This window comes from Macrotis lagotis, chromosome 5, assembly GCF_037893015.1.
Source record: "Macrotis lagotis isolate mMagLag1 chromosome 5, bilby.v1.9.chrom.fasta, whole genome shotgun sequence".
Taxonomy (NCBI): domain Eukaryota; kingdom Metazoa; phylum Chordata; class Mammalia; order Peramelemorphia; family Peramelidae; genus Macrotis; species Macrotis lagotis.
In genome coordinates, this window is record NC_133662.1 from 232611962 (window position 1) to 232633930 (window position 21969).

The 21969-nt window shown below is 39.8% G+C and overlaps 1 protein-coding gene across 3 annotated transcripts in view; it reads right to left on the reverse strand.

The window, feature by feature from the left end:
* The window catches only part of AP2B1 (adaptor related protein complex 2 subunit beta 1), a 131101-nt gene that overhangs the window by 68032 nt on the left and 41100 nt on the right, over positions 1–21969 (reverse strand). For all 3 annotated transcript variants that reach the window (XM_074188910.1, XM_074188909.1, XM_074188911.1), the window contains exons 6-13: positions 16247–16437; positions 13942–14163; positions 13369–13489; positions 13134–13229; positions 10281–10396; positions 7927–8092; positions 7105–7203; positions 2600–2859 (exon numbers count right to left, since the gene is read on the reverse strand). In XM_074188910.1, coding sequence (XP_074045011.1) covers positions 2600–2859; positions 7105–7203; positions 7927–8092; positions 10281–10396; positions 13134–13229; positions 13369–13489; positions 13942–14163; positions 16247–16437 — 1271 coding nt within the window. The remainder of the gene's footprint in view (positions 1–2599; positions 2860–7104; positions 7204–7926; positions 8093–10280; positions 10397–13133; positions 13230–13368; positions 13490–13941; positions 14164–16246; positions 16438–21969) is intronic.

Here is a 21969-nt window from a genome sequence, read left to right on the forward strand (position 1 = left end):
TTCATCACCCTAAAGTACTCTTTCAAAATACTGAGAACTTCCCTCATTAGATAAATATTCACTACTTCAACTCCAAACCCAAATCTATAAAGGATACACTCAGCATACGTATCTTCTTCTTCCTAAGTAGTTACCAAGATAAAATGATTTAAAAAAAAAATTCCACCAAAACCACAACCTTTCTAGTAATGAAGGCACTTTAAAGTATCATTAAAGAAAACAAAATAATATTTTCAGTGTGGTTTCATTTCAGCTTGGATGCAATGGTACTTATTAACTCAAACTGCAAATTAACACTGGTGTCAGCAGTACTTCCAAGAGCATTCTAATAGCCATGTCACTTTTTTTAAAAGAATGAATCTTTCTGGGTCAAGGAAATTCCTTGTTAATAAAAGGCTGCAATAAGTTGTGGCAGCAACTCAAAAATTACATCAAGGAGGGGATCATATATAATAAATCAATAATTAAATAAGAGGTTTTCTTGAAAAGTTTAAAGATTGACTTTATTTCTATCCATGTGCCCTAGAGAAAATTTTCTTATAATTTTTCCTATTCTATATGATGCCCACTTAGAAAAAGAAGAGATCTGGAATTGCTAGAAGATGCATATATTACTAAGGGTCAAGGGTGAAATAAGCTTTACCTTTCTCCTTTGGTACTCTGAAGGAAACCCAGGAAGAATATAATTAGCAAATTAACATATCCTAAATAAAGCAAGCTCTAAGGCTCATGCCCTGGGTTCCAGGCCTGCATCTATGTGTTTGACCTTGGCCAAAGTCAGTGAGCTTTTCAGGACCCTGGGCACCCACCTCTCTGAAGGGTCAGTCAGTTGCTGCCTCACTAGAGGGAGTTTTCTCACTACGCAGTTCCCTACACCAAGGAAACCACAGGTCCAGATACCCCCCAAAATAGGGTCTGATCCTGGGGATCAAACACCAAAGTGAGGCATCCCCTGTTTTCAAGGAGCTTAGACTTCTAAAAACAATGTAAACAATGTCACTAGGGGAAGCTAGGTGGTACAGGGCATAGAGCACGGCCCTGAAATTAGAAGGACCTAAGTTCAAACCCAGCCTCAGACACATAATGCTCTATTTGTGTGACTTTGGACAAGCCACTTAACCCCATTGCCTTAAATAAATAAAAATTAAAAAAAAAAACAATGTCACTTTACTTCTCATAGAAGTTGATGGTCAGGGTCGTGTTATCATTTTCATTAAAAGTTTGCCTGCTCAACAATAAAGCAATATATTTCTATGTTTTACCTCCCACACTCCAGTTTTAGAAAAGCAAATCTAAAACACCACTAAAAAGGCAAAATGCTACCCACAACAAGAGAAATGGAGTTAGAAAGGAAAGGCCCCATGCCCCATCAGAAATCAGAAACTCTACAGTCTACAGTCTACTATAGAGAGCACTCTCTGAAAAAAGGCCCCCTGATTGGTCCCTCTGGTCTGACTCCAGAAGCCACAAGAGGGGAATGAGGATAAGTGAAGACTTGAGGCCACTACTCCTTAGCTCTCTCTTTCTCTGCCCTGAGACCACAGGTAAATCCATTCCAGGGCTGAGCCTTCATTTTTCTTTTATTAAAATAAACTGTCCCTGATATCTAACTTCTACGATGGAATGCTATAATTGAGATGTTGATAAATGATTAACTAGAGCAAAATTTAGTGGTTTCTCATTTATCCTTCAGCACTCACTTAAGTCCCTACATCCTTCCACCTCAGATCTATTCTTCTATTTGAAATGGCGCAGCTCAAGGGACTCTACACAGAACATTTTGAATTCCTGCCAGACAATCCCTGGAAGTCAGTTTGAAAGGGACTAGCACATCCCAAATTTCAGTGACTACAAAAGAGGTAGCACTAAAATGATGCTAACTGGCATTTTTAAACGTTGCTACAGGAAGGAAAAAGTCTTACATACACAACCAGTTGAACGATGATAAATGAAATCAATCCATTTCAATGAATTTGGTGTGTTTTTTTCCATAGATTATATTAGTGTGGTCAGGAAAAAATCTAGTTTTCAGAAAGACAAGATCATTGGAATGTATAGATTAATTCTCCCTAAAGACAGCTCTTGCTTTAAATGCTTATTATTAAAATGGGAAATCTAGCTCTCTGAAAATTGTCACAAGAAAGGCATTTTCATCATTCTGGACCAATCTTTTTCATGCCTGATACCAAAGCAGATAATAGTAATATCTTACCAGGGTGACAGCTGAGAAATATTATTTGTAACTGCCTTAACATCCCATTTTTTTATTTATAAAACATCCCCATAGTAGGGAACTGAACTATAATATACTTTTAAAAGTTCCATTTTTCATCTAACTCTTCTAGCCACCAACTCTGATGAGGAACTCAACTTACCCAAGTAATCAGTAATAAGCATGCTCTTTGACACCAAAATTCTACCCATAATTACAAGCTTCCTGGGTCTGAGCCCACAGATTTAGACCCTCAACAGAATGAGAGCACAGGTTGCTGGAAGCAGCCTGGGAGTTCACTGGTGTCACTAATGCCTAGCAGAAGGACTCTCCCTCTGGCAGGGTAAACCCTGCCCACCTAACTGGATCTCTCTCCATGGTGCTTACCTGCCATGGTGAATGGGCAAGTGTTTTCGATGGATCCCATGGCTCCCTTCCACAAAAGCATTGGGAGGCTTATGATAGACAGAGGCCAAAGAACCAATGTGGCAGATCAGCTCATCCAAGAGGGTGGGCTCAATCAAATCTGTCTCCTCAGAGATCAGGGGCTTTTCAGATAAGACTACTTCTTTGGCTGTCACAGGATCCGTGGAAAGAAGGCGCCAGTAGATATAGCCCCGGTCTCGAAGGTCAGGGTTATCAGAATCCTACAGAAAAAGAAGAGCATTCATATGAATTTTATCTATATAGAGCATAAAGAAAACCAAACTTCCTCATCTTACAATATTCAGTGTAAATGTCATGCCTCATGGGGATAATACATAATTTTTCAAGAGGGTCATCTTGTATGCTCTAATTCATAGGGAATAAGATTGAAAAATGTCATTCAAAAGTTAAAGAAAAACTAAAATAAAGGAAAAACTCCCAAAACTCAGTGTTAAAACTCAGAGCTCCAGATAAGGCTTAAAAGAAGACTTAAAAATACAGTGCCAGGCAGCTAGGTGGTGCAGTGGATAGAGCACCAGCCCTGAAATCAGAAGTACCTGGGTTCAAATCTGACCTCAGACACTTAATAATTACCTAGCTGTGTGGCCTTGGGCAAGCCACTTAACCCCATTTGTCTTGCAAAATCTTAAAAAAAAAAATACAGTGCCAAGGGGCGGCTAGGTGGCACAGTGGATAGAGTGCCAGCCTGGAGTCAGGAGTACCTGAGTTCAAATCCAGTCTCAGACACTTAATAATTACCTAGCTGTGTGACCTTGGGCAAGCCACTTAACTCCATTTGCCCTGCAAAAACCTAAAAAAAAAAATATACAGTTCCAAAAAAATATTAAGCAAATTTTACAACTCCTATGTTATCTTCTTAAATCTCTGTCTAAAGAATATTTTCTTGGTTTCTGTCAACCCAAGTCAAATTTGACTTGTAATTTCAGATACTGCTTTTTTTAAAAAAGCACTTTGTCTAACTATAGAATTAAATAATTTAATTTGTGATTGAGATTTATGCAAAGATCTCACAAAATTTTCAACTTGTGAGAAGTCACATAGCTTAGCATTGGAAGTACTTGAGATGCCAAGTCCTGTGACTTTAGGACACAGTCCTAGCTGATTTTGCTGTCACTTATCCAAACTCAATTATGTGTACTATGAAAGAAGTAGAAAAGTCCACTGTGTATGGAGATGCAATGTTCTAGTCTAACTACTGACAGTTCTGGTCCTGACTTAAGAATCTATTTTGAAGAGGATTCGAACTAAACAAGTTGTGGTTTATAGTCTGAAGAAGAATTTAAAGTAGAAAACCAGAAGTTTGGAAGTTAAGGGGAAAAAAAGGAGTGACATAAACCACTAGATATTTCTGATACCTGAGAAAAAGGGAGTCTGGAAAATTCCAAGGAGCAGACACATAAATTAAGTCACAGGGAGGGGAGGAGGTTTAGTATTTGAGGGTGTCTGAGCATATCGCTATGTACACTGCAGAGCAGACAAGGTTCCTAAGTTCCATTTCCTCACCCTATCTTCTCAAATACTTGCCATCCTGCTTCCATCCCCATCACTGGAGTCTTGACTGCTACTTCAAAGGTCATTAATGACTTCTTGTAAAAAAAAAAACACATTTTGGGGGGATCTTTTAATTTTACATCACCTAGATTTTCTCCCGTAACCTTTCCCTTCCTCCTTCCAAAAAGTCACTTCTTTTACCAGAGAATTATTTTCAAAAAATGAAAAAAAGGAAGAGAAAAAATATTTGGAAAAACTAATCAACACAGCAAAAAGAACCCTGACCTCCCTCACTTTGGCACACCTGTAGAGCAAGAAGCATCTTCTCTTATCTCTCCTTTGTGACCAAGCTTGTTCTTTATCATTTCTCAACATTTAGTTTTGAATGTTCCAGTTCAGTGGCCTTCCCCCCAAACCTGCTCCCTCCCATAGGGTGTAAGGGTATGGGAGAGGGTCTGCAAGACCTGGAACCAGAGACCATGGTCCTGCCACTAAGACTAAGCAATCACACGTCCTCAAGCGAGACAACTCCAAGGAGACTCAGCTTCTGCAAAATGCATCTGTGAAATGGGACCACCAGTCAGAAACTGGAGCCAGAGTTTAATGGACAAAGACTCCCCAACATCTGTCAACATAAAGGGAAAATGGACCCTCCTCTCTTCCTCAGACAAGCCCAAAAGGGCTTCTAGATGCTCATGTCCCAGCACTCTGAGCCCTGGCCCTCACACCCGGGGGGGTGGGGGGAGCACACCTCACCACCTCCCTGCTCATCCAAAGAGCATCCTCAGGTAGAATGGAGGCAGGTTTGTGATCAAAAATCAGAGGCCTATTGAAATCATAGGGTGCCAACCAGGGAGCCCTGAGTCCTGTTGGCTCTCCCATAGGACCTAAAGCTCATGGTTTCAAAATCTGAGAGATTCCAAAGCAGACAGAGAAGACAGACCCCACTACACAGGATGGCTCTTTCTAATTCACTTCCATTAGACAGTCTCCAAAATAAGAGCTAAAAAGATGGAAATATGTTTAACATGGTTATACATGTAGAACCTCTATCAGATGACTTGCTGTCAAAGGGAAGGAGAGGGAGACAAATGTGTAACTTGCAATTGGGAAAAAAATGAAATCAAGGGGAAAAAAACCCAAGATAAAAGTCATAAGAATTGGCACAGGGGTAGAGTCCAGGGCACTGCTCCTGGCCTCAGGATAATAGCAACATAGGGGCTACAGAAGTGCCTCTTCCCTTCCTTTCCCTTCTTCTTCCACTCTGGCAGCTGATCTGGGGGCTTCTACTAAAGAAGGTGCTTGCTGAGTGTCTGCTCACAACTGAATGTTTTATTACACAGGTTTCCAAAAATAAACAAATGAGCATAAAAACAGGAAAGGATCAAATCTTGGACACAGTCCTTAAGTCAAAGGCTTGTTATTTCCAAACAAAATTTTTAATTTTAATATTACCATAATTTATCAACTTCTTTGATTATCAGGAAGTGCAAAGGGTTTTAATTCCTAAAAATCCAGGGAAACATAAAAGTCATGTTACTGCTACAGCAGAGAGAGTAATGACTCTACACAAAGTAAAACTGGGCTACCAGTGTTGTGCTAAATGTTTCAGGTAAAGGGAGCAGGAGAATCCTATGAACCTTTCCTTCACTCTCCACTGGATCACACTGCCCTAAGACTCATCTGTTTTGTGAAGCTCAGAATCATAAGTTTTGAGTCTTGAGGTTGCCAAAAAGATGCCAACAAGCTCATCAGAGAGGAGGTTGATCTCTCTATACTTTGCCACATGTCTTTCTCTCGCTAATTAAAAGATAGAAAAGGTCAAGGTGATTAAACTGGAGAACATCATCACTTGGCATCAAAAGTGAAATAATCAGTCACCAGCTCCAGTCACTGTTTCTACAAAGGTTTAGTCAGGCCTCCAGGTCAGGGGCAAGTCTCTCCAGGTCTCTGCCAAGAGTACTGCCCCTCCCAGAGACAGTCTGTCATACCTTGCAGCCACTGGCCTGTAATGGCCACTCTCAAAGACTCAATCTTCCTCACCTAAAAGTTCCTTACACCAGTGAAATGCTAAGTCTCTGTCCTTATCTGGTCTACAAAGATAGGAAGTTGCTCAAGAGTGTAAAGCATGTTCTTCAAATATGTTACAAGGGGCCAGCTAGGTGGCACAGCAAATAGAGCACTGGCCCTGGAGTTGGGAGTACCTGAGTTCAAATCTGGCCTCAGACACTTAATAGTCACCTAGCTGTGTGGCCTTGGGCAAGCCACTTAATCCCATTTCCTTGCAAAAAAAAAAGAAAAAAACCCTAAATTTAAAAAAAAACAGTAAAAAAGTCTTCCTTTCATTCTTCTGATTAAAACTGTGATCTCATTTTTCTAATTATCTAAAATCTGAGTTGGCTACCATCACTGTTTGCTTCAATTTCTGATACCTATTTTGTAGATGGAAGAATATCAACTAATACCAGGAAGTATCTTAAAACACTGAGAGAGGAGAACATTTAGGCATCAGAGCAATGAATGAGGGGACCCTCTTGCCAAGGATCCATTTCTAGATCTATCATCTGCTTTCAAAAAGACCTTGGCTGAGTCACTACCATCTCAATATGATAATTTCATCTGATAAACAATAACCGGGTAACTAAAAAGAGGAACAGTCAAATTCGGTCACCAAAACACGCTTTCAGTAAAAGGAAAAAGGTAAAGGCTATTTCATGAATGTTTTTAAATGTTTAATTGTCCATAAAGTCAACTTGGACAAACTAATAGCAAATTTTACCCAAATTCAACAAATGTGGAAAACTTCATTTCACTGTCAGGATATTGCTATATGTAAAAGCAGTATACTCCTGAGGTTGAGGTCTCTCACACTGACCATTCCTTCGAGGCCATTCCATTATACACAAGAAAACTGAAATAGCTAAGTCAGACCCATATTCAATCAGCATTCTTACCTGGGTGGCCAAACTCAAGACCTGCTGGACCAGTTCTTGAGTTTCTGAGGGTTTCTTGAGAAACAGCTTCACTATCGCTGTAAGCAGGGTTAGCTGCACCTACATACACAAGAAGGAAGAAGTAAATCGGGTCCATTCTGAAGAAAATGGTGCCCTATTGGATAAGAGGCCCTAAAAGATAAGAGCTAAAATTTACCAACATGAGAGGTGGTATTTTTAAATATCCACCCAACCTCCTCTACTTGTTTTCTAGGTTCTAAAAAGAGTTGCTTTGGTTTCCTGTGCCAAATAATTGATCATCTTTTTTGAAATGCATTATCAAGTGGTCCCTAATCAATTTCTCAATTACTTACTTCCATTTCACAAGCCCCCATAGCAGCTACAATTTTAGGAGCAGTTACCTTGGGACAAAAATCAAGAAAGAGTAAACATGTCAGGACTGAAGGCAGTTAAGGATGGCCTTCTGGTAAATTCAAAATAGTTTAACTAAGGAGTTACTTGCCTAAAATAGGAGTTATCTGAAGAAGGTTATTAAGATTATTACAAATAAATAATCTTCATCAATTCTCCTACATAGCAACTGGTTCAAAGGTCAGTAACAGAATTTTTAATTGTGGCTCTGAACTCTAAATGATGGAGCTATGGTTTGCCAAGATCTAATGAGCACAACTCAAAAATGTCCTGATGTTTGGAAGAAACACAATCATCTTGCACAGTTATTACAGCCACTTCAAATATATTTTGTTCTAAGGAGCCCCAGTGAAAATTCTACCTAATTCCCATCACAAGAAGGATTAGACTTATAGGAAAGAGAAAGTTTACCTGGGTACTCTCATCATGGAAACCCTCCAGGAAACTCTCCAGGAGTTCATCTGCATTATCAATTCTCTCAGCATATTCTCCTACAATCCAAATCATGGCAGCTCTAGCATCCGGCTCATCCAGGGAATCAAGGTTCTCACACAAAGTAGCAATGATGCTTTCATACCTAACACAACAAAAACAGGTCAGATTACTAAAGGTACACTCATGATCTATATTCAACAGTAATAGTATGAAAGCTATTGATAATAATTATGAATGCTAGGATGAATGCACCAATGTACCAAATAGCTAAAGCTAAATTATGTGTATGAAAAATTATTATTTACTCTTTAAAAAAGTCTTCTGAAAATGTCCTCTGCAATATCTTACTAGCCACCACACACACACACACACACACACACACACACACACACACACACACAAACACATACACATTTTCAGCAAGACCTAAAAATTCTTTTATATAGGATCGTGGTTTTTTTTTTAGAAAGATCAAAAAGTGCTTTCATTTATTCAAACTATTTTCACATCCCAATTAGAAAGTAGGGGTGCTATTTTAGCAGTCACAGAGGGGAAGTTCAGCAGCTTCCCAAGAACCAAAAGTTCTAAACCAGTTAAGAACAGATGAACAGTCAGAACCAAAGAGATTCTGTGGCCTCCTTTCATCCTAAGGGTCTCTCTTTTCCAAGAAATTCTGGTCTTTTCTCCATCATAATTCATCTCTGTTGCAGAGGAACAAATAAATTCAAGTGGCTTTTAGAAGTCCCCACTGACCACCTATTTCTGGGGACCCTTTTCTTCGACCAAGAGAGCTCAGATTAGATAAGTGGATCCTGGCAAGACATAAGTGGACTTCCCTTCCCCCTATCATTTACAACTGACATCAGTCTTGCTCCAAAGAGAAGAATGGCAGAACTTATCTATCAATAACAGCAACGAGAAAAGAAGAAATTCCTATCATATCAACAAGAGAAATACCTGCATTCTTCCCACAGTCACTTTCTGCAAACCCTTTCAAGTTGGCTAACAGTTTTTTTGGTAAGTCTCTTCCTTGCCTTCTCTATCTCCCACTAATTGAACTCTCTCTGATAAATAAGAAATGTAACTAAAGAAAATCATCAGAATTGCTTATCTGATAATTAATGACTCGTTCTTTTTTTTTGTCAAGGCAATGGGGTTAAGTGACTTGCCCAAGGTCACACAGTTAAGTAATATATTTCCCCATGTTTAAGATGCACCTTAATTTTGGGGCCCAAAATTTGAAAAAAAATTACATAAAGTTATTGAACTCAAATTTTATTCACCATGAAATTCAAGGGCCTATTGCTCATAGCTTTCAGGAATCTTTTGAGCAAGTCTGGTGCATGGACTCATGTTAGTCCATTCCATTTCATGAATCTGAAGCACCAATTGTGTCCTTCTTTGAAATCAGTCACTTATTTTTTCATCAGCAATTCTTGCCTCCTGCTGAAACATCTTTGTGGACACGGGAATTCCACTAGTCCTTTACTCTTCAATCCATCTCTTCAATTCCCTCTCTAACTCAGTCCATTTGACTGACTTGCTTCTCATGACCTTCTTCTGCCATGGCATTTTCAGTCGGGTTTCTTCCAGTAGCCAGTCTCAGATTGTTTTCTCAGTTGGAAGAGGACCAAACTGATGTTCAGCAGCACGATTTCCATTCATTTTTACAAAATGAATCACTTTGAACCTGAATTCAGCACTGGATGAAAATCTTTTCCGAGCCACTTCTGGGCAGAACATGGCAAAACATAAGCTAATACACCAGTAACAAATGCGAAACAATGAGCACAAGGACAACAAGCACAGAAAAAGCAGGAAATGGAAGTAAAAAAATTCTACAACCATGTATATGATAATCCAAGTTTTAGACCCTAAATTTTTCAAAATTTTTCACTACAAAAATCAACTGGTTCCTAAACTCACACCTGTTTCTATGCCTTCAATATTTGATACCAAGCATCCCTAGAAAAGACAATTATGCTCAGCAAAAGCCCCTGTAAGGTGTGTGGAATGGAAGGTGGATTTCTGCACCTTCTGGCTGGCAGATGGGAGTACTGCTCCACAGCATGTCTATTGGAAGCAGTCAGAAATGTGATTATTACGTGTTTACTAACTATCTTCAATGGATCCATATCACATTTATCCTCCATTTCAGAGGTAAAATTAAATACTTACGCTGACCAAGTAATCTGTGTTAATGTGATTATCACATCAATTTTTCAAAGACTAAGGCAAAACAGACACCAGGTGACAGTTTCTAATAGAGCTGCTTTCCAGGAGCCCAAAGAGCATATTTTAAACAGTCCCCTCCTCTTCCTCTCACGTACTTGTTAGGATATTTGCGGAAGATGTCTCTGATGACCACAATCGCCTCCTGAACCACGTAATTGACTTTGGTCTGGATAAGGTCCAGCAATGTGCTCACACAGCGCTCAGCCGATTGCTGCAAACAAGAACAAACACTGACAAGTCAGACAGACAGTCAGAAATCTGGTGTTCTACCCAGGAGGCATCAAGTGTGGTCACCTCTTAGTGAGCACTTTTCCAAAGCACTAACCAAGTAAAAAGTTAAGACATACTTTGGCCAAGGTCTATCAGAGTTTAGGCTGCTAAAAAATAAAAAACTGGATGCACATTCAGCCTTTCAACTAGTCATGGTCCTAACATCTATTCTTCCCTCCCATCTCACAATAGACCATACCCCATATGATACAATTTACCCCAGAATAACAGAGTGCAAAGCAGAATTGGGACTGAGGAGAGTCTGAGGATATTACTAAAGAAAGGCTTGCAAGCTTCAGAGTCATCTCAACTATGAACCCTGACAGGCCAGGAACCTCAAAAAGCATGGCCTCCCAGCTTCCTAATCCCTATAATTTGATCTATTGGGGGTGGGGAGGGTAAGCTATTAGTTCTTAGTGAACTACATTTATTGATTAGCTTTATATTGTGCTATTTGCTGACTGAAAGGTATTTGTGGTCTTCCTCATTAGAGGAAGGATGTAGAGTATGGGAGACTTTGTTCTTTTATCTTTAAGGTCTAATAACTTAGCAAGCTCTTAATAAATATGTGCTGATTGATAGATACAGGAATAAAAATCATTAGAGTAATACTGGGGTTCCAGGCAAATGTGAACATCAAAGTGACAGAAGAAAGCCAGCCAGCTGGGGCAAGGTACAGGGAAGAAAGAGAGTTGACCTGGAGTCAGAGGATCTGAGGAAGGCCTGGCTCAGCCACTTTCCCTTTCTAGGTCTCAAACCCTTGTCTGTAAAATGGGGGAGCTGACTCTGTTGACCTCAGAGATCCCAGGGTAGACACAAAAACCCACAGTTGGTTTACATAGGAGGCTGCACTTGCCCTGACACAATGCTCTCCCATCTACCACTAAGCCTCTTTTCAGCTGAGACTCTGAAACTAGAAAGACCTTAGGGTTGGATCTCATAATCTGTCAGAAATTTCCCATGACAGGTCCTTTCTAGTGCTTTTCCCCAAAGAATACTCAAATAGTAATCTAATTCTTCAATAACCCCAGTTTCATCAGCATCCAAAGCACACATGTGGCCACCCAAGTTACACAGCATTGTGTTGATACTGCATATATAAGTAAATTTACCCATCATATCACTAGATTCAATTTTTATATAGTGAAACCTAAACATATCCAATAGAAATCCCAATTTTTTCCCCCAAAACAATTCAAGCGAAACAGACACATCTTTGGGTTTTATCTTCATCTCATTAAAAGTATTCCATTCTTTTTTAATAGTCACATACAGAACTAGGAAAATATTGCCAGAGATCAACCATAAGGCCCTCAGTTCAGACAGAGCCAGTCACTGCAACTTCAATATTTCCTATAAAAACAGATAGATGGAGTTTTCTTGTCTTTGTTTCAGGCCATGGAAAAATCATTTTCTCTAAGCCACTGAACATTAAATAGAATCATTCTCACAGTAATGTTCACTAGGTCAATCTTGGCTGAGAGAAAATTAAAGGACATACAATATTCAAGTACTGACATCTAGTTTTCTTGGAAAATCCATTCCAACCAGGTACTTTGAAAGCTGAAGTACATATCCAAGCAGCCAATACAAACTAATTCTAGTTTTTTTGAAGGAGACAAAGAAAGTGTGTTATTGATCTCAATATGTAAAGTAGTAGCCAGTAGGAATTTGGATGGTTTTACAATGTTTGACCTAGATAATAATGATTTCAGAGTGAGGTGGTCAGTTTTGTTCTATTTTTAAAGAGAAGCTAACACATGGACCTCTACAAAACATTGGCTTCGAAATTCATGGCCACGAACAAAAAATATCCACTATCACAATATTTAATAGACTATCATTTACAAATGCAGATATTCTTCACAGGACAACAAGTGCATAATGGTAGCAGCACAACGGTGAGGATATTCTAATATTTTGTAACTTACTAATTCTGCACCTACAGTAATAAAATCTCTCACAAAAAAACTTTAATTGAATAGCAGAGATGAGTTACTACTCTAGAAGGTAAAATGGCTTAAGTTCTCACAAAAAATACTATATAAGGCTCAACAAAAGAATAATCGTCATTACTATATAATGTAGTAGTTAACATTTATATAATGGTTTTAAAATTTGCAAAGTTTGAAAATTTGTATTAGATCATTTCATTCTGGTAAATAGTATTATTATCCCCATTTTAGAGATGAAGAGGCTGATAAAAGTAAAATGACTTGCCTAAAGTAGCAGGGCTAGTAAACGATTGATTGGTGCCAAATTTGAACTTAAGCCTCCTTGACTATACAGCCAAGTGCTCTCCATACTGTGACATCAGATGGGAAAAACAGATACAGAGTTCAGAGTTACCTAATTCTACTATCCTGATAAAACTGCCAGATCTTATTTTCTGTAAATCATACATAAGGAGGTCTATACCTAAAACATTACTCAGTTTAGCAGACTGACCCAAAGAAAGAACTTTTCTGATAGGAGATCAGTTTCCTCCTACCCTCTAAGGTACTGGCTGCCTGCCCAAGGCTACAGCTGAGCATCTTAGAGCCAAAAGAGCATCTGAGAGTCCATCACTCTGAGATGTCCAAGACTCTGAGATGCACAACATGGAGACAAACAAATTAACAATGAGGAGAGCATGCAGGACGTGCGACCTGGTCCCATGCTCAATGGCAGATACTTGCCTCAACCTTGATGGCACATCGACCAATGGCTCGAACAGCCTTACGGACAAAATCAACGTCTACCTCAGTGGCATATTCCTTTAGTTCTGCCAGGACCTATTAAAAATCACAACGGTTCAAAAGTTACTAAGAAGTTTCTAAAAAATTTTTCTTAGTATATGTTTCTTCAACTCAATAATTAAGTCTAATCCTTAAAAGAGAAGCTAGGGTAAAAACAAGTCCTCTATAATCTGACCTGGGCAATGTTGGCTTGGGATGCCAATCGGATCATGATGTCAAGCTTTTCCAGCTTGACGTAGATGGGGTCGTTATACTTCACAAAGAAGACTTTGATCTCTTGCTTTAAGATTTCAGGTCTGAGAAACAAAGAGCAAAACAGATAAAGGCAAACAGACTTCTTTGGCATTTTTTCTTTCCACATTTTTAACTGTGACTGCAGAATTTATCATTTCCCCATCCAAACATGGCTTATTTGGTGCTCATCCACCTGTCATGGTTAATTCTGCTCAGTGCCCAGTGCTATCTTCTTTCTAGGCAGACAACAGCAACCACTACCCCCTCCCTTCCTCTGAGCCAGCCTGTAAATTGGTCCATAGTAAGCTCAGAAGCTAAGACTGGCCCACTTCCAATGACTGCAGTGCTCCACAGCACCAGCAGTGTAGTCTCTTCAAAATATAACGAATATCTCAAATTCAGCTTTCAGTCCCTTTCCCTCTGGGAAAGTCTGTCAAATGAAGATCATCTTCACACATCTTGTTAAGAGAAAGTAACAACAAGGGTAGATTGCAAAGTACAGAAACTTGCCCACCTTTTCTGCACAATGAGGTTGATGTTCCTCAAGGCGACATATTGCACCTCAGGCTCCCCAGAGAGCAGAGTGACCAGGGGAGGAGCCAGCTTCCTCAGCAGCATGTTGTAGTAGTCTGAATCCTTGGGCAGCAGCTCCAAAAACTTCATTAGGACTTTCACAGCTGACAGGACCACTGCTGAGTTGGCATGTGAGAGCCTGGGAGTCACCCGCTCACAGATACTGAGAGAGAAAAAAGCAAAGTCTTGTCTTCACCTTTCATTTCTTTTCTCAAACCCTTCTCCAGTGTGTGAGTTAGAGTCCCATAATCCAGGCATCAGGACTTAAGAGATCAGAGAAATCAAGGCTCCCTTCTTAGATAAGACCAGAATCACCCAGGGTAGAAGCCTCATTCTCAGCAAGCTCTAGGAAGAAGAGGGGTCCAGAAGGTCAAGTGAGGCAACCCACAGGAAGGAATGTGCAAACCAACAGGAAACCAGTCAATCCAACACAATGAACACTCACACCATGTACCTGACATATTTCCTTCGACTTTTAGCCTGCCCATATTAGAGAAGAGGGTCTTGCCTCAAGGCCCATCTCTCTTCAGTCTAGGAAAATCAAACTGATGGACAAACTGCGCTGTCTAGGAAGTTTAAAGCAACCTGCAAATGAAGGTCTCATTGTGGGACTAAGGAGAGCCAACTTAAGAAGAGCATCAGGTTGCTCAGTTACCTCTCTGGTACTGGCAAACACTTCCAAAGTGGGGACAGCTAAGTGATACAGTGGGGATAGAGCACCAACCCTGGAGTCAGGACCTGAGTTGAAATCTAGCCTCATTTTAATAATTGCCCTGCTGTGTAACCTTGGGCAAGTCACTTAACCCCATTGCCTTAATATTTTAAAAAAAAGAAAAACTTTCAAAGTAATGGGGTATTCAGGTTCTTTTAGAGGAAAAATCATCAACATGCACATACACACACGCGCGCACGTGCGCACACACTGCACACATTCCTTTCTATTGCTTTCAGATGCTCGAATAATTCCAAAGAAATCTAGAATCAACTCCCAGATGAAGGTTCTGCAAAAATTAGCATAATTTACAGGGATCCATATCAGTTGCCCAACCCTGCAGCAGCTCAAGGCATAAGGTAAAGGGGTTTAAAAAAAAAGAAAGGAAAAGGGGTGTGTGATGGGACCTTAAGTCTTGAAGAAATTTGAAATTATAGTTAATATTTTTCCCAGGAGGAGTCATATATACTATATTTCAGTGGCAAAACCAAAGAACTGGCAGAGTCTCAGCTACACAGTTGGGCACCCTCAAGTCCAGTCAGTGAGAGCCCTGATACTAGATAGTTGGGGATTCCATCAATTTCTGCTGCAGGTGACTGACTCTATTAAATGTCACACCTTTAACCTCCTGAGAAGATCTAGCCCAGAGACATGAAGAACAGAGGCACTGGTGAAGACAAAGTTCAATGTCACGTTATACAAGCTGATTCAGATTTCATGTCCACATTCCATAGAGATTAGGTTACATATACACTAAAGAGAAACAAGGTTTCCTTGTTCAGCTCTGAGGGTCAAGAGGATCTGCACCCACAAAGTGGTCTGGGAAGCTGGGTTAGCAGTAACTACTAGTCCCAACCCATGGTCTCCTCTTAAAGAAAATCAAAACATTTCAAGTCTAACAGAGACTTAGGTGTCTATGGCTAATCCTGCTCATTCACCCCCCCCACAAAGGTGGAGGCACCTGTCAAGGTCACAAAATGTTGGATCCTTAAGGTACTGATTAATGATCAGTATTAGACTCGGTCGAGAAGATAGAAGACATACAACAAGCATCACACTATCAGAAAGAATCACAAATGTCCCAGAAGATCAGAAATGAACTACAGAAGATGAGGAGGTGATATGGTAGCAATGCAGCTGAATGGAAGCAGCAGGGGCTCTAGGATCTCAGTTCCAGTGCTCAAGTCCCTTCTCTGCCACAAGCTCCCTTGTCTCACTTTGTTTTTCAACTATAAAATAGTTCCTGAGTTCCCTTCCACATCTAAATCTAAGAGTCCACAAACTTACAGCAGAGGGAAACTGGGCTGTTGGAACCAGCACAAGCCTCCAGAGAACTCTTTGGTCTGGAACACTAATAATTAGCGATATCTAAATCCAGAGATAAAGATCTGGCTTACTGTTAAGCTGCCCTTTCATATCACCCTTCCATACCTTCATCAGAATAATAAGATTTTACTGAGGCACAGACTCATCAGTCACAAGCTTAGGAAGAGAATACTCCTCACCCCACCATGTCCTAGGTGAGGAGCCTCACCTCTGAGCCTCCCGATCATCCTTGGGGTTATAATTGGACAAGCAGTCCAGGATGAAGATCTGGCCCCATTCAGTGCACTCATTCAGGGCCGTCAGAAGCTTGTTAATGTTCTGAGGATTCAGATCAAGCAGGTTGCTATTTGGGTGAGACTCACTGATTTCAGACAAGGCTGCCACAGCATTAGCAACCACCTAGAAAAAAAAAGAGAAAGAGTGAACTGGGGTAAGGAGAGTACATACAGCTCATGAACTTGTCTAGCAAGTTTTCAGATCATTGTGTAGACCTGGCCCATAACTTTTCCAGAACGCTCCACCCTAAGTAGGAAGAAACAACAGGTAAATTACATCAAAATCATGATTAAAATTCCTCCTAGCACTTTGGGCCTTTCCCTTATACTTATTATAGCTCTAATGAAAAACTGTTAGCATTTATTTATATGACACTTTTGAGGTTTACATATCACTTTACATGTGCGATACCATTTAATACTGACAATAATCCAGGAAAATAGGTACTCCTAATTTCATAAATGAGGAAACTAAGGTAAACAGAGGTGAAATGACTCACCAAGAAGGTTCTGCATGAGACAGGATTTGAACTCAGGTCTTCCTGATTCAAGTCTCAGATGCTCTATCCACTGTAGCAACAAGCTGTTTTTTTATTTATCCTTTTTTTCCCCTCTTAATTAGAGTTAAGCTCCATGAACACAGAATCAAACACATCTCATTGCCTCTTTGGTATCTTACATCTCTTAAAAAATTCTTAGCAGATGCTACTTTATGGATAGAGCATTGGCCCTGGAGTCAGGAAGACCTGAATTCAAATCTAGCCTCAGACACTTAACACTTACTTAGCTGTGTGACCATGGGCAAGTCACTTAACCCCATTGCTTTGCCAAAAAAAAGACACTACTTTAAATTTCCTTGTGTATATTAAACAGATCCTCAATTCAATCCTTTGCTAAAGTCATTAGCCAGTAAGATTAGACAGATTAATAAAGGAAGAAAAAATAGCAAACACTTAAAAGTATCAATAACAATATTAACTAGGCAATTTGCAGAACACCAAAGTTCCAGAATTTACATAAAATACATGTAATTTGAATACCTTTTTGCATTTATGACATTTTAAATATTATACATAATCTATCTATGCCAATATCATCACTAGAGACAGAACAATGATCCCACAAATAGAATGCTATCATCGCCATCTGGTGATCTAGAAAGATGGCAAAATGAAAATGTCAGGATCATTTAGTAAAAGAAGAGATCTGAACAAAATAGAGAAAGTCTCTAGCTCTTCTGTCAGATGGTAGCATTCAGGTCTGAGGCTCTATGCTTCACAGAACGTTTTCTGATTGCTGATCCACAACATCCACTGGAAAGGGTCATACCTCTGTGATAAGGGAATGTTGAAGAATGACCCAAACTGTGGAGCAGGAAAACATTTTCAAAGTCATTCCATAAACTGACCTCCCTCTTCTCCTCAATGTAGTTTACCAGAGAGAGGTATTATTCTACTTCCCACAAAAGGAAAAGTCAAACCAAACTATGGCTAAAAGGCTTAAAATCAGTCACTGGAGGACTGAATCCCTGCTTTGGGTCCTCACTGACTCAGTCACCACTTAGACAAAGTCAGGGCCTACAAGGGTGCCAAAAACAAAATTACAAAAAGGACCATTAAAAATCTATCAAAAAATGTAGATAAGTAGGGTTTTTACCATTTCTATCAGACTAAATCTTTTTTTTTTTAATGGCCAAAGGATCTGAGAACGAGTTCTGGTATTGGGAGGCAAAAGACAGAGAAGGCCTGGAAAAAACAAGATGGCAGTGCAAAGGGCAGAAAAGTATTGGATGCTGAAGAGAATGAGCAATTACATTCCTCTATTAACAAAGGCTAATTGGAAATTAAACCAAACGTAAAATCTAGTTAATCAAGCATATGTTCAGCTGTTTAAAAGGCAGTTTTCGATTATTATCCTATTAAAACAAGAAGAGAAAGTGTATCTAATTTGAAAGGCAAAGATAGAACAGAGAAGAGAGATTTCTAACTCTGAAGATGACTGATTCTAGAAATGACCAAAGATGTTGCCCTGCTCCCCTCCAAATCAAGAACAAATTTAAACATGATCCTATGAACGAAGTCTCCCTACTTGCTTGTATCTCTAGCTACCCTCCAGCCCATTCCCAAAATTCTCAACCCTGTTGATTCCTATACACACATACAAAAATCACAGCACAGTACAATGTATAGCAGAGATACTAAACAATGTCATTTTTGAGTATGGGCCTGAGCCAGATTAAAATGTCATCGAGACAAAATAAATTAGAATACAATAGGACCCAGCTAATGTTATGCAGCCCTCAGGGATCCTGCCCTTCACTTTAAGGGTCTTCTCATTTCTAACTGACTGTCATATACTGGGTCCAAAGGACACCATCCTTGAACCTAGGGGATCAAATCCTGCCTCCCAAGGCTTCACTAATTGTGTGAATCTGTACACTCACCCTGTTGATGCTCAGTTTCCTCATCTACAAAATAAGAAGTTGATCTCAATGAACTCTTCTAGCTCTAAATCTATGAGGAAATTTGTTTTCAATTATCTCAACACACTTACCAATCCACCAGCATAAAGCACCGATTCTTCCACCTCCCTTCCAGCCCCCAAATTGCAAAGATTGTGTTCGTTTGGCTGCAGCTAACAGTCAGTGTGTCCTAGAGTCAGGGGACTCTACCACCAAAACATCAGTCTGACTTAGGGCCTCTTAACCAGTTAGGCCCGGTCTAACTATTAAAAAACCTCTAAGGTGGTGCAAGGATTTTTGGTCATAATGCACTTTTGTCTCATAAAATGATTTATTTCTGGTTTCCTTTAAATAGAGAATTTCCCTAATGCATTTAAATTATTGAACAAAATTTTATATATCCAACTCCTCAGGAATATATCTATCATATAAAATGAGATACATTTGTCCATTCTGTCTCTCAATTATCCTAAGTGCCTTAAAGCTGTGATCTATCCTAATCATTAACATTTATTACAAGTAGGGATATAATTAATCAATTATGCGTAGACAGATTCTTTTTCTAATTTAGCTAACAGAACACTTTTCATTCAATTAACCAAACTCTTAAAAACTGTATTTATTACAGGGAGGGAAGCAAAATTCATACAGGAATCAGTCTTAGCTGACTGTGTACAAAGCAAAGTTCTGATTGATTTTGTCTAATTTGCCTACAGAGTTTTCACAAAAATTTTAACTGCTACAAATTTCATCTAGACAAACAGCAAAAGGAAACCAAAGAGTAAGGGAAAAGTTAATAAGCCCAAATTTAATGGGAAAAGCTAAGGCTAAATAACCTTTGATTTCCTGGCAAAAGTAACTTAAGAGATTTATATGAGAAGAAAAATCCATTCTTCTACTCCACAACTTTCTTTTAGAGATAATCCTATTGCAGCAGCAGAGAAAGAACAAGATTGCTCTTCAGTGACATCAAATACAGGAAGTCTGAAGAGGCAGAGATCTGACCTTCATTTTTCTTTTATACTAACTAAACCAGGAGGCAGGTTAAATCAGAAAGAAAAACAATGAGGGAGGAGAAAGCCTATCTATGCATACTGTTCTCTTTCTCAAATTCAGATGTATCTGTGAAAGCTTAACTAACTTGTAATGTTGCATTCAGATTCCCTCACTCTAAAAGGACTCCTCATTTTCCAGTTCAATGATTTCCCCTTATTTCCAGCAATGACCTTCAGGGTAACCGTCACCTTTTGTACAAATGTGCATTTACTGTTATTTCTTTATTTCAAATATTAACATTTAAAGACATGATTACTTACTTTCTGGATGTTAACCATTATCATTTCCACACAGAGATACCAATAAACAATGCCTATAGATGGTGACAAGAAGGGATTGAGTCTTAGGAGCTCTCTGATAAAACTCATAAACTAAAGACTCTAACTAAACTTTCAAAAGACAGAACCCACAATGAGGCAGTTCTCCTACTCAAGGTAACCTGGAAAAGAGCAGAAAGGCTCTGCTCCCCAGGGTCGGAGGGGTGGCCAGCCAGAGCAAAAGAACTTCAGCCTCCTGGAGGCAGCCCCAGGGCGCTGGGAGTGGGAGAGTCTCCTGAGCTGCACCCTGGGGAGCACTGGGTACAAAGTGGGGGAACAGCAGGGACATCTGCCAGAGCGAGCACGTGGAGCCCAGCATGAGCAAATTGAGCTGAGGGAGGGGAGTGAACAGAAACTGCAAGCTAGGTCTTCTGCCCCTGGAACAGGACTCTGGGGCTCTGACCACATTCAGATCCTGATCGAAGTCTAGGCTCCCCATAGAACAGCAGGGCCCCTCCACCTCAGCCCCATGGCACGGGGGGGGGGGGGGGGGGGGGGGGGTGCTTATGGTCATTCACAGACCAGGAGGGAGGACAGAGCCTCACACACGGAGACCCTTGTGGGAATGCCCCAAAAGCTCAGGAAGCACCCCAAAACCAGGTCCAGGCTGGGAAAATGAGCAAGCAGAGAAACAAAAGGAAGACTATTGAGAAATATTTTGCAAATGAGCCCAAGAAGGATCAAAATACTCAGTCTGAATATGAGGAAGCACAAGCTCCTGCATCTAAAGACTCCAAGAAAAACAGAAATTGGGCTCAGGCTATGACAGAGCTCAAAAAAGACTTTGAAAATCAACTGAGGGAGTTGGAAGAAAAACTGGGAAAAGAAAGGAGAGAGATGCAGGAAAAACATGAAAATGAAGTCAGCAGCCTAGTCAAGGAAATCCAAAAAAATGCTGAAGAAAATAGCATGCTAAAAACCAGCTTAGGTCAAATGGATAAAACAGTTCAAAAAGTTATGGGGGAGAAGAATGCTTTAAAAAGCAAAATTGGCCAGATGGAAAAAGAGACAAGAAAACTCTCTGAGGAGAACAAATCCTTCAGACAAAGAATAGAATTCAGGGAGATTGATGAATTTACCAGAAATCAGGAATCAATACTTCAAAACCAAAAAAATGAAAAATTAGAAGAAAATGTGAAATATCTCATTGAAAAAACAACTGATATGGAAAACAGACTTAGGAAAGATAATTTAAAAATTATTGGAATACCTGAAAGTCATGATCAGGAAAAGAGCCTTGACATCATTTTCAAAGAATTACTACGGGAAAATTGCCCTGATATCCTAGAAGCAGAGGGCAAAATAGAAATGGAGAGAATCCACCGATCCCCCGAGAAAGAGTTCCCAAAATACCAACCCCTAGGAATATCATAGTCAAGTTCCAGAACTCCCAAGTCAAAGAGAAAATATTACAAGCAGCCAGAAGGACACAGTTCAAATATCGTGGAGCTGCAGTCAGGATCACAAAGGACTTAGCAGCAACTACATTGGAAGCTCGTAGGGCTTGGAATATAATATACCAGAAGGCAAAAGAGCTTAGAAGGCAGCCAAGAATGAACTACCCAGCAAGGCTGAATGTCCTCTTCCAGGGAAAAAGATGGACTTTCAATGAACCAGGGGAATTTCAAAGGTTCCTTTTGGAATGGCCAGAGCTGAACAAAAGGTTTGATCTTCAGATACAGGACTCAGGTGAAGCATGGAGACTGGAGGAGAGGGGGGAAACATGAGGGACTTAATGAGAATGAACTGCATGTATAGAAAAATGATACTGATAATATTCATATGAACCTTCTCAGTTAATAGAGCAGGTAGAGAGAGCTTT